The sequence below is a fragment of the Primulina eburnea genome, chromosome 14 (genome assembly GCF_022965805.1).
Source record: "Primulina eburnea isolate SZY01 chromosome 14, ASM2296580v1, whole genome shotgun sequence".
In the NCBI taxonomy this organism is placed as follows: domain Eukaryota; kingdom Viridiplantae; phylum Streptophyta; class Magnoliopsida; order Lamiales; family Gesneriaceae; genus Primulina; species Primulina eburnea.
The window spans coordinates 6,743,328-6,756,449 of NC_133114.1; the positions used below are offsets into that span (position 1 = coordinate 6,743,328).

Sequence of the window (13,122 nt, forward strand, 5' to 3'; positions counted from 1 at the left end):
CATGATCGGATCCACCGAACCTACACTTCGGAACGTCCGAACTCCCACGTGTCCATCGGCTCTTGACACCTCATGATCGGATCCACCGAACTCACTTCGGATCGTCCGAACTCTTCGGTGCTACCGAACCATCTTCGGTCCGTCCGATCATGACCACGGTCAAAATTACACATTAAACCTTCTTAATCACCATTAATCCGTTAATTACCCAATTTGGAATTCGGGCTACTAAATTAATTTCCTGCATGCCTTAATATAAAACATTAGTACATTTTTAAGCCAAGTTTTGGTATCATCAAAACAAAAACTTTGGGATATGTTACAGCATTAAAAACATTAATCTCATCCTCGAGATTTGTATGCGTTTAAGGCGTAACAATCTCCCCCTTTTTGATGATCACAAAACTTGGTTAAAAATTGAGAAACATTAATCAACATAATCTAAATGTTATTAAATAACTCCCCCTTAATCAAATAACAAATCTAAGAGGTTGAATTAAGGCGAATTTATTTAATAACCATTTAATAGCAATTTTAACCAAATAAATTCTCCCCCTTTTTGCGATAATCAAAAAGACATAAGCATAAAGAGAGACAAATAAACAGGTAAAATATCCACTAATAAATGCAAGATGAGGAACGGTGATTCCGAAGTAGCCAAGATGAGGAACACCTAAAATTTAAAATATTTAGCACATAAATGAATGTTGAGCCATAATTATGGATAAATACAATTAATTTGTATTATCCGACATTATAATGCTCACATTAATAATACTCCCCCTCAATTTAACAAATATGTACGAGAGTATTTGACTAATGTTTACAACTCAATCATGCCAAGTTCACCACGCGAACGAGTAAAAGTAGATTCATCTAGTGGTTTTGTAAAAATATCAGCAATTTGATTCTTGGTGTCAACATAGTGAAGTTCAACATCATTTTGCTCAATGTGATCACGAATAAAATGATGTCGAATGTCAATATGTTTTGTACGAGAATGTTGAACTGGATTCTTTGTTAGACATATGGTGCTTGTATTATCACAAAAGATTGGAATTTTTTGAAAAAGTAACACCATAGTCGAGTAATTGATACTTCATCCAAAGAATTTGTGCACAACAACTACCGGCAGCCATATACTCGGCCTCGGTCATTGAAAGTGCAACACAGTTTTGCTTTTTAGAAAACCATGACACCAAGAAATTTCCCAAAAAGAAACAAGTACCACTAGTGCTCTTTCTATCCACCTTATATCCTCCAAAGTCGGCATCACAGTAAGCTTTTAAATCGAAAAATGAGTTCTTAGAATACCATAATCCGAGATTTGGAGTATTTGAAAGATATTTGAAAATGCGTTTTAAGGCGAATAAGTGTGATTCCTTTGGACATGATTGAAATCGTGCACACAAGCAAACACTAAACATAATGTCAGGTCTACTAGCAGTCGCATAGAGTAGGGAGCCAATCATGCTACGAAATAACTTTTGGTCAACAGGTTTACCTCCCTCATCTTTGTCGAGTCTGACTGTCGTGCTCATAGGTGTGGATGAGGCTTTGGAAGACTCCATCCCAAACTTTTTGAGCATCTCCTTGATGTACTTCCCTTGGTTGACAAAGAAACCATCCTTGCATTGCTTGATTTGGAGACCAAGGAAGTAGTTGAGCTCGCCCATCATGCTCATCTCAAAGTGATCCTGCATAAGCTTAGAAAAATCTCTACACAAGTGTTCATTAGTAGCACCAAAAATAATATCATCTACATATATTTGTACTATCAGCAAATCATTATCTTTAGTCAAGGTAAACAAGGTAATATCAACTTTACCCCTACAAAAACCATTAGACAGCAAGAAAGTAGACAATTTCTCATACCAAGCTCTAGGAGCTTGTTTCAAACCATACAAAGCCTTATCAAGTTTATACACATAATCAGATAAGTGCACATCTTCAAAACCAACAGGTTGCTCAACATACACTTCTTCTTTCAAATCACCATTAAGAAAAGCACTTTTAACATCCATTTGAAACAATTTAAAGTCTCTAGAGCAAGCAAAAGCAAGTAGCATGCGAATGGATTCTAGTCTAGCAACAGGAGCATAAGTCTCATCATAATTAATTCCCTCTTCTTGACTATATCCTTTAGCTACTAGCCTAGCTTTATTTCTAGTGATTGTACCATGCTCATCTAACTTGTTCCTAAATACCCATTTAGTTCCTATGACAGGTCTATCAGTGGGTCTAGGTACAAGATTCCAAACTTTATTCCTTCTAAATTCATTTAGTTCATCTTGCATAGCAATAATCCAAGAATCATCAAGTAAAGCTTCTTCTATGTTCTTAGGCTCTATGTGAGAAAGAAAAGCAAGATAATTGCACATATTAGAAGAGCGAGTAGATACTCCCTTCGATGGGCTACCAATGATGAGGTCCATGGGATGATCCTTGTGCGTAGTCCACTCCTTCGGAAGAGGTGCGTCCTCTTGATCTTTAGGAACATCATCTAGGCTTGTGGACTCCAACTCTTCGCCAAGGATATCTATATCATCATCATCAGAAACAACAGGTCTAGGCAAGCAAGGGTTAGTTTCATCAAATATGACATGAATAGATTCTTCAACTAGTAAAGTGCGTTTATTAAAGACTCTATATGCTTTGCTAGAAGTAGAGTAACCAAGAAAGATACCTTTGTCCGATTTAGCATCGAACTTACCCAGGTTGTCCTTACCATTGTTGTGGATGAAGCATTTTGATCCAAAAGCGCGGAAGTAAGAAATGTTAGGCTTTCTCCCTCTCCATAGTTCGTATGGAGTTTTCTTGAGAATTGGCCTTATTGATACGCGATTGATGATGTAACAAGCAGAACTCATCGCTTCAGCCCAAAAATATTTTGGTAGAGAATGCTTACATAGCATGGTCCTTGCAATCTCTACTAGGGTCCTATTCTTCCTCTCAACGACACCGTTTTGTTGAGGAGTTCTAGGACAAGAAAGGTTGTGACCAATGCCTTTGTTTTGACAAAAAATTGAAAAATTTTCATTTTGAAATTCCGTTCCGTGGTCACTACGGATTTGTTTGATCAAAAGATTTTTCTCATTTTCAACCTTTTTGACAAAAATTTTGAAATGATCAAAGGCATCACTTTTATGGGCTAAAAACAATGTCCAAGTAAAACGTGAAAAATCATCCACAATGACAAAAGCATAGGATTTACCTCCTAGACTAGTTGTCCTCGAGGGACCACATAAATCTAGGTGAAGTAATTCAAGGGGCATAGAAGTGGATACAAAATTTTTATTTTTGAAAGATTCCTTTGTGTGTTTACCAAGTTGACAAGCATCACAAAAAGAATCTAATTTTAAATTCAGCTTTGGCATTCCGGAAACTAGGTCAAGTTTTAAAAGTTTTTCTATGGTGCTCATCCCAACATGACCAAGTCGTCTATGCCAAAGAATGTTGTCATCAACATTTAATGTTACAAGGCTTTTTATTTTTGAAAAAGATGAAATCTTTAAATCGACCTTGTAAACATTTTCACTTCTATAACCTTTGAAACTAATGGATTTGTCAGTTGTGAGTGATACAGTGCAATCGTGTGGTGTGAATTTGACTTCATAACCCCTATCGCACAATTGACTAATGCTTAGGAGGTTATGTTTAAGTCCTTTCACAAGAAGTACATCATCAATAATAGTAGAGTTAGATATACCTATTGAGCCGATGCCTTCTATGATCCCTTTGCTGTTGTCTCCAAAGGTCACCGATCCCTTTTCTTTTGGTCGAATGGATTGTAGCAGCTTCTTTTCTCCCGTCATGTGTCGAGAGCATCCACTGTCAAGATACCAAGTGCTCGATGACTTGTCTCCCCTTTGTCCTTACAAGATTGAGATACAATTTGATAGTTGGTACCCGTTTCTTTGGGTCCTTTGAGGTTAGTAGTAGTTGGGGATTTGGGGATCCATTTCCAATAACTATTCTTATTGTGTTGGTGTCTAAGTTTCTTGCATTTAGGTCTTATGTGGCCTATCTTACAACAGTAAGTGCATGTTGGTGGTGTTCTTAGTTTTGCCTTTGCGATAAGACTAGCAAAGTTGACTGATTTCTTTTCATATCCTAGACCTCCTTTGTCGAAGTTACACCTTTGCATGCTCAAGAGGTTTTCTAGTTTACCGCTACTCACATTGAACTTGTTGAAGGCTTTCTCTAAGTCTCTTAGGTTTGTCTTGAGCCTAGTGTTGTCATGCATCCTAGCTTCTAGTTCAGTTTTAAGTTGCTTATTCTTATTTCTAAGTGACTTAGCCACATTGTACATACTAGTGTAAGCGGAGAGTAATTCATCGTAAGAGGGTACCTCGTCGTCATCCGAGTCGGTCAGATGATCTTCCTTCGCCATGAAGCATAGGGTAAACTCCTCTTCGTTGTCGCTGTCGCTCCACGTGGCTAGAAGGGCCTTCTTCTTGTCTTTGCCGGCCTTCTTCTTGAAGGGACACTCGTTTGCATAGTGACCCTTTTGTTGACAGTTGTAGCAGGTCACTTCCTTCTCAATCTTTTTGTCCTTCTTGTTGAAGTTGGAACTCCGCATGAATCTTTTGAACTTTCTAGTGAGGAGTGCCATTTCTTCATCGTCGCTATCTTCAAGTTGACTGGTCAAGGCGATCCCTTTCGCCTTTACTTTGTCGTCATCTTTCTTTGTCTCCTTCCGGGTAGTTACTTCAAGTTCATGGGTCTTTAGGGTCCCATGAAGTTGATCAAGGTCGTAGGATGCCGCATCTCCCTTGTTGGATTCAATGATAGCCGTGCGCTTTGCATCCCATTCCGCCGGTAGTGCTCGAAGGGCTCTCCTCCACACTTGTTTAGTTGGGTAGTTCTCACCAAGTTGGGCAAGCTCATTGATGATTTGGGTGAGCCGCCGGAACATGGTGTCGATATCCTCCTTGGGTTCCATCTCAAAGGTCTCGTACTTGAGTTGGAGAAGATCTATCTTTGTTTCTTTGACTTGATTGGTTCCCTCGTGGCAAATCTCCAATTTGTCCCAAATCTCTTTGGCGGAGGTGCAAGCCGAGATTCGGTTGTATTCATTCATATCTAGGGAACAATGAAGAATATTCATAGCTTTAGCATTTTGAGAGATAAGTTTCATATCGTCCTTGGTGAGGTCATCCATTACTTTAGGAATTTCCTTATCATCCACCGTTATCATGGGGATATAGGGACCTTTCACAGTTATTTTCCAAAGGTCGTAATCGACGGATTGGATGTATAGAGATATTCTATTCTTCCAATATCCGTAATTAGTACCATTGAAAAGAGGGGGACGATTTGTGGATTGTCCTTGGGCATACTCGCTTGCTAGATTGGCCATTTTTAAAAGATTTTGAAAAACTTGGCTCTGATACCACTTGAAGAACCTAAAGGGGGGTGAATAGGTTCTTTAAGGCCCTTTAGCGTTTTTAAAACGAGTTTGCAAAAATTGCAAGCGGAAAACTTGAGGGACAATCACAAATAAATACGATAAATGAATGCGTAAAGTAAGTGCGTAAAATAAATGCGTAATTTAAATGCAATAAAGTAAATGCGTAAAGTAAAGAGGGATAGAGATGTTTATGGAAGTTCGACGAAGAATCGTCTACGTCTCCCCTTCTCGATGAGGATCGAGGTATCACTATAACGACTTGGCTTTAGGAGCTCCAAGCTAGCTTTTACAACCACGCCTCGATGCGTCTACTTGGCCTTGAGGGCTCCAAGGATAGCCACGAACTTTACAACCCACTCGAGAGTATTACTTTCACTTTTTTTCTACAACTCTTTTGATATTACAACTCTTTTAATCAACGCACACAAGAGATAGTAGAAAGCTTTGTAAGAGACAAGAGAGAATGGAGTGGGATGATTGAGAATGCATCCTCAAAGGCCTATTTATACTAGTCTTGGACGCCAAGGTTCGGATCTTCTGTTTATGCTTCGGAACTTCCGATCAATTTGCGTAATTTCTGGAATGACTTCGGATCTTCCGTTCTTGACTTCGTAGGGTCCGAACATATGCTTCGGAGGGACCGATCAAACTTCGTTTCTTCCGAACAATTCTTTCAGATAGTGTATGAACAACTTCGGAAGGTCCGAACTCCAGTTCGTACCGTCCGAACATTCCCGCGTTCCGGAGATTTGAAATCTTCAACACTTCGTAGCTTCCGATCATGTCCATCGTACCGTCCGAAATCTACTCAATCAATCAGTCAGATCAAATTGTCTCCGGATTGAAGTGATTTGATTGCTTGTGTTCGGAACGTCCGATCCAGTCTTCGGAACGTCCGAACTTGCTCCTCGCAGCTTCCGAACAGCTTCTATTTTGCTTCCGATTGGCACAATTTCGGACCGTCCGAACCAAATTTCGGATCTTCCGAACGTAACCTTGTTCTTAATTTCCTGCATGCCTCAATATAAAACATTAGTACATTTTTAAGCCAAGTTTTGGTATCATCAAAACAAAAACTTTGGGATATGTTACAGCATTAAAAACATTAATCTCATCCTCGAGATTTGTATGCGTTTAAGGCGTAACAATCTCCCCCTTTTTGATGATCACAAAACTTGGTTAAAAATTGAGAAACAATAATCAACATAATCTAAATGTTATTAAATAACTCCCCCTTAATCAAATAACAAATCTAAGAGGTTGAATTAAGGCGAATTTATTTAATAACCATTTAATAGCAATTTTAACCAAATAAATTCTCCCCCTTTTTGCGATAATCAAAAAGACATAAGCATAAAGAGAGACAAATAAACAGGTAAAATATCCACTAATAAATGCAAGATGAGGAACGGTGATTCCGAAGTAGCCAAGATGAGGAACACCTAAAATTTAAAATATTTAGCACATAAATGAATGTTGAGCCATAATTATGGATAAATACAATTAATTTGTATTATCCGACATTATAATGCTCACATTAATAATACTCCCCCTCAATTTAACAAATATGTACGAGAGTATTTGACTAATGTTTACAACTCAATCATGCCAAGTTCACCACGCGAACGAGTAAAAGTAGATTCATCTAGTGGTTTTGTAAAAATATCAGCAATTTGATTCTTGGTATCATCCTCGAGATTTGTAAAAATATCAGCAATATCAGCTAGTTTTGGTATCATCAAAACAAAAACTTTGGGATATGTTACAAGCATTAAAAACATTAATCTCATCCTCGAGATTTGTATGCGTTTAAGGCGTAACACTTCTATTCTAAACATGTACCAATATCAGGAACATAAATCAGTATTAATCAATACCATTCAATCTAGCTGTCACTCAGGCTAGTGACTCTACGTTTTAGACTAGACTCAATCCTAGTCTAGGGATCACGGTTTCCAGATGTGGTATTTCTATATCGAATTCCGTAAAGGATGGAACCATAATCTCTATTACTCGATATAACCAGTGCCCTGGTATTCCTATATCGAATTCCGTAATAAAAGAATTCCAATACTCTTTACTCGATATAACCAAATATGGTGTTCCTATATCGAATTCCGTAATAGATTCCATTACTCGATATAACCAAACATCCAGTGTCCTGACCTAACCGTCAAGGACTGTAGCTCTATCGCTAATATCCTATCTTGAGACATCGTGCAATGTGCCGTGGCGATACCACCTCTATCCGGCACTTCTGTCACAAGATAACTCGTCTAATACCTGTCATCTAGTATCAAGAGAACAAGTACATCAATCAACTTAATGCAAATATCAATGCAATAAGGTAAAGTATGTGATTTAGGGAAACTCGAGTCAAACCTCCCTCGAGTTGTGCAATCCCAACTCAACATTAATTTATACCTTTATCTTCTTGCTCAGAAGACGAAGAAGTCCCGACTCTATCTCGGTCCATTCCCAATTTGGTAATAACAATATCGAACAGATATAATATCAATAACTAACTCAATTCAATACCTGTTCTGATCAATACTCAAATCAAACACAAAATCTGATTACTGTTAAATCAAGATACAATCGAATCCATATCGACGATATCACGATATAATCGAAATCACTACTGAATCTGATCAATATCAGTTAACTGATGTTTCGACGACATAACAATACTGTCTCGATAATCCCGTCAGTCCAAACATCACCGATATAATACCAGAACTCATAATCAATATCAATACCAGTCATAATCTCAATAACCATACATATCTGATATGAATTCTCAGTCAAATCGATTCCAAAAATCATAACAATTACATAAACAGTCCGTTCTTTAATCTGACTTCGATTCTATGATGTCTAACATGACCAGAACATCATATATGAATCCTATTCAATTCTGACAATAGTCTAATTTCAAAACATGTCAAAACGTAGCAAAACTTACGTCCAGTTGTAGCCTACGTTGATAGGAACTCAGTGCTGAAGTCGGATTCAAAATCAGACGGACAGATTTCTCAGAAAAGGCGTAAGGATTTTCTATAATCTTCCTCGACCCTTTTTCTCAATTTCTCCTCGGTGGAATGAATGAAAGAAGCTTTGCATGTATATATATATATATATATATATATATATATACCTCGCGCATGCAAGAAACCAAGTGGCTCGATATTCATTCAGCATGCGTCGCGCTCGGGCGGTAATAAATTTCCGCCCGGGCGCGAGCTCGGCGCTCGGGCGGTTAAAACCTACCGCCCGGGCGCGGAAGGTTCTGTCTCGCACCAACATACTTGGCGCTCGGGCGGTCAAAAACTACCGCCCGGGCGCCACCTTCTCTGCCCGAACATTACCTTCTTGAACATTGGCGCTCGAGCGGTCATTTTCTATCGCTCGGGCGCCACTAATTCTGTCCAAGCATTACACCCGTCGCGTAAAATCTCATTTCGTGTCCCGATTAATCCTTTCGTAATTATATCAAATTATAAATCAATAATCACAGATCACTAGGATTAAATTTCCGAGCATTACATATATAGAGGAGAACTTTGCACGAACATGATATTTAAAGATAAAAAGCATTTGATAGCAGTAGTTAAGGACTTTTCGGTTAGAGTTGCTCGACGTGAATATCAATTTGTGGAGAGTACAAAGACTTTGTGGAAAGTTCGTTGTAAAAATAAATATTCAAATATCAACTGTAGGTGGGTTCTTCGTGCATCGTTAAAATTAAAATTGGGGTATTTCAACAAAATGTGGTGGTCCACATACATGTATGTCTAGCCATGTGGGGTTAGACCACCATAACTTGGACAAAAATATGATTGCAAAAACACTTGTCGGTATTGTTCGGTGTGATCCTTCGTGTGAGATTAAATATGTTATCCAACTTGTCAAAGATCGATATAATTATCAAATCGCATATGTTAAGGCATGGTACAGTTTAAAGCGGTCGGTGGAAAATGTATATACTACATGGAAGAGTTCAGTACGTCTTTTGCCAAGGTATATGGGTGCTCTTGTGAAGTACAATCCAGGACTATTGTAGAGTGGAACCATTTACCGAGATACAATTCTGAATTGAAGATGTTAAACTACGTGTTTTGGGCCTTCCGACCATGTACAGATGGGTTCGGTCATTTTCGAAAAATAATTAGTATTGATGGTACTCATTTATACACGAAGTATAAGCACGAGATGCTTATAGCTGTGGGTTTAGATGCAAATAACCAAATCTTACCCTTAGCATTTGCCATAGTCGATGATGAAACATACGACTCCTGTAAATGGTTTTTGGAACTTCTATGCAGTATGTGGTTCGAGGATCCACAGGTGTGTGCCTTATCTCCGATAGACATCGTGGAATCATTAATGCTGTTAGGAGATACACGATTTTAGACATCCACGTGGCATACATAGTTTTTGTCTTAGACACATATGTTCTAATTTCAATACACATTTAAAAAATGTGCACCTAAAAATCAATGTTCGAAAGCAGGCACACAACATCAAATACGTAAATTTGATGCCATCATAGATGAAATTAAAAATCTCGAATCGAGAGCTTTTGTTTATCTCTCTGAAATCGATAAACACAAATGGGCTCTTGCTCACGATGGGGGATGGAGACGTGGTGTTATGACGACCAACATGTCAGAGTGTCTTAATTCTCTTCTGAAGGGTGCTCGTTGACTTCCTGTATCAGTGTTAGTTCAGTTGACATTCAATCGTTGTGTGCAGTATTTCATCGATCGTATCACACGAACTCAACGTATGATTAAGAGCAATCAGCCTTGGCCTGATTTCTCTTTTCGACTATACGAGAAATGGTCTTCGAGATCTAGTGAACACACTGTTGTTTGTACCAAGATTAGAGACCAATCGTCATCTGTTGTTACGGGGGGCGACAAGGTCGTGGTGAACATGTACAAGTTGTGACCCTCAGTCTTAATGAATGCTCATACGGAAAATGGACTATCTTTGGAATTCCGTGTTCATATGCAATATGTACCGCCAAATTGTATGGATTAGATCCTACACAATTTGTACAACGTTGGTTTCAGATGAGTGAATACGTAGACACGTACGAGGGAAGATTTCGTCCAATTGCTGATGAGGAATATTGGGATGAACCAAAATTCGAATTGTGTCACAACTCGAATAGGCGTCAAAGAAGGAGAAAAAGGAGAGACCGAACTTCAAGAATCATAAATTAGATGGACCAGCCTTCCACACGAGAAAGGCAACACATCCAGCGAGAAAACTCAACACAACAATGTCGTAATCAGAACATGTAAAGGTTATTTTTTAATCTTTTAATTTTATATTTCATTCATCATGAAAAATAATCTGTTATTTAAGTGTTTACGTGTTCATTGGTTGCATGTTTGAATGAACACTATGAAATTCAATGTGTTACAATTGTAATTGTATGTTTTTCCTTGTATCTTGCTAATTCTTATATGTTAATCGAACATTTTGTTTGTTTAAATTGGATCGTATGTCATATGTTGTTTTAATTTAGGTATCTATGTAAAGTCATCTCGTTCTGTATTTTAGATTGTGTATCAACAAATATATATTTATCATCATTGTTTCCTAATTATAGATTGTGTATCAACAAATATATATTTATCATATTATATTTAACACCTACTTATTTTATTTATTATAGAAACACAATCTAATGTCGTTAGTTAAAAAAACAAATAAATTATTTAAAACTCAAAACAAATAGATTTACTTGTATTCAATATACATAACTTATACATTCAAATATTTTATTTTTTCTTCCTACCCAAATGATTTCCAGTCCCACAATCCCGTGGCTTTGGGATTCGTTTACTTTTACGCACCAACTGTGGGGCTTCAACTTATTCTTCTACATCTTTTTATTCATTAACATTCACTTGAACGTTGGCAGACACGTTCATATCAATGTTCAGGGGAACATGTGATTGAGGATGAGAATAACCGAAGTATGAAATTGTTGATATGTTATAATTTGGGCGGGTTTCTTCGTACTGCTGGAGATGACAGTCAAATAAGAGTTCCGTAAAAGAAGGTTCGTAAGCTTTCTGTGGAGTTTGAAATTCATTATCCGTTCGCGAAGTACCTAACCCAAAAGAAACATTTAAAGAATCCTTATTTGGACAATTAGCATACGAGGAAGGCACAGTATAGGAATGAAATGGAGCTCGAAATACAAAATCTCCATGCAAAGTACCCTCTCCTGAAAGTTAAAAAAATATGATGTTGAATAAGAACGTGGAGGTGAATATATACATATACTTCGATAATAAAAAGAAATTGCGTTGATATTTTAAAATGTACCATGTGAAGTGGGAGCCCAACCGAGAGTTACGGGCAACTGTGTAGTCGCGAAGGATCATAAACTAAAGGTGAAATAAATATATTGTTGAATAAGAACATGAATGTGAATTTAAACAAAGTAGTTAGATAATAAAAACATGTACCATGTGAGGTGTGAGGCCAAGATAGAGTCGTGGGAGATTGTATACTCATGCTTTGTCGCCAGTCAGGAGTCGAGAATGATGGTTCATCGTCTACATCATCATCTCTCAGCCGTAGCCTTCTGTTTGAAGACATATCATGATGATGTTGTTGCTCAGGTGTTCTGAAGTACATTTCATACAGTAACTCACCGGTCTGGATAGTATTTTTAACAACTTGGTCTAATGCTCTACGCGGTTGAATGTCAACAAAGAGTCCTCCAAACAAATTCTTTAAAATTGATGCCTCATCTTTCTAATATAAAATAAAAATAAGAAACTTATCGAACACACGCATAATAAATTGTAATAGAATAATGCAAAGTGTTGAAAATAAATTGTTTAACAAGCACTTACCACAATACGTCTGAAATATGCATCTCCGGGCTGATAACCATAATCGATTTGTTGAGACTCGATAGGAGATATGAAACGTTGAGTTATAGAATCATACCATGTCTCATAATCATATCTCATGCTATAATTTTCAACCAAATCACTCTCAACAATCAGATTATGACGATTTTCCCACGCATCCACCATCAGTCTATGATGTTTAACCCAATCGTAATTTTTGTGTCCTCGTCTTGAGCATTCATGTAAATGATCTCCATCAGGTGATGATATTGGAATGTTTTGTGACATTCCAAATTGTCGAAGAACTCGATTTGGGCGATGAATCTCCACAATGTGAAAACATATCAATGGGCACGTACTTCGCCAGAGAGTGGGATGTCTACATTCTAAGGGCAATGACAAAACATCCATAGCTTCGAGGTCATAAACAAGCCATTTGAACTACAAATAATGAAAAAACGAATCATGTACCCAAGTGATAATATATGACATATACGAAATTTATATTTTATGTAATGTAAACACCTGCAAATCTCCCATCTTGTCAAGTACATCACGAATGATTCGCACAGAATGTGTAGGTGTATGTGTCCACGTGATGTACTTGACAAGATGTGAGTTTAATAAATGTGTATGAAAAGGAATATTTATTGAAAAAAATTTGTAATAAATATACCTGCAATATGTATAAAGAGCCTGCGATTTCTTGTTTGCTTGACCCAGATGCGGAACACAATTCATGATATAAATATGCAAGTACAACACTTTCACAACTATAACTTCGAACCTTATGCATATCTTGCAGAAAATGCAAGTACAAAAGTT

At 37.5% G+C, this 13,122-nt stretch overlaps 1 protein-coding gene across 1 annotated transcript in view; it reads right to left on the minus strand.

Annotated features, from left to right (window-relative positions):
• The window catches only part of LOC140812559 (uncharacterized), a 31,041-nt gene extending 18,164 nt beyond the window's left edge, over positions 1 to 12,877 (minus strand). Inside the window, exons 1-2 of the mRNA XM_073170854.1 lie at positions 12,298 to 12,877; positions 11,905 to 12,196 (exon numbers count right to left, since the gene is read on the minus strand). Coding sequence (XP_073026955.1) covers positions 11,905 to 12,196; positions 12,298 to 12,708 — 703 coding nt within the window. The 5' untranslated portion in view covers positions 12,709 to 12,877. The remainder of the gene's footprint in view (positions 1 to 11,904; positions 12,197 to 12,297) is intronic.
• Between the last annotated feature and the right edge of the window lie 245 nt (positions 12,878 to 13,122).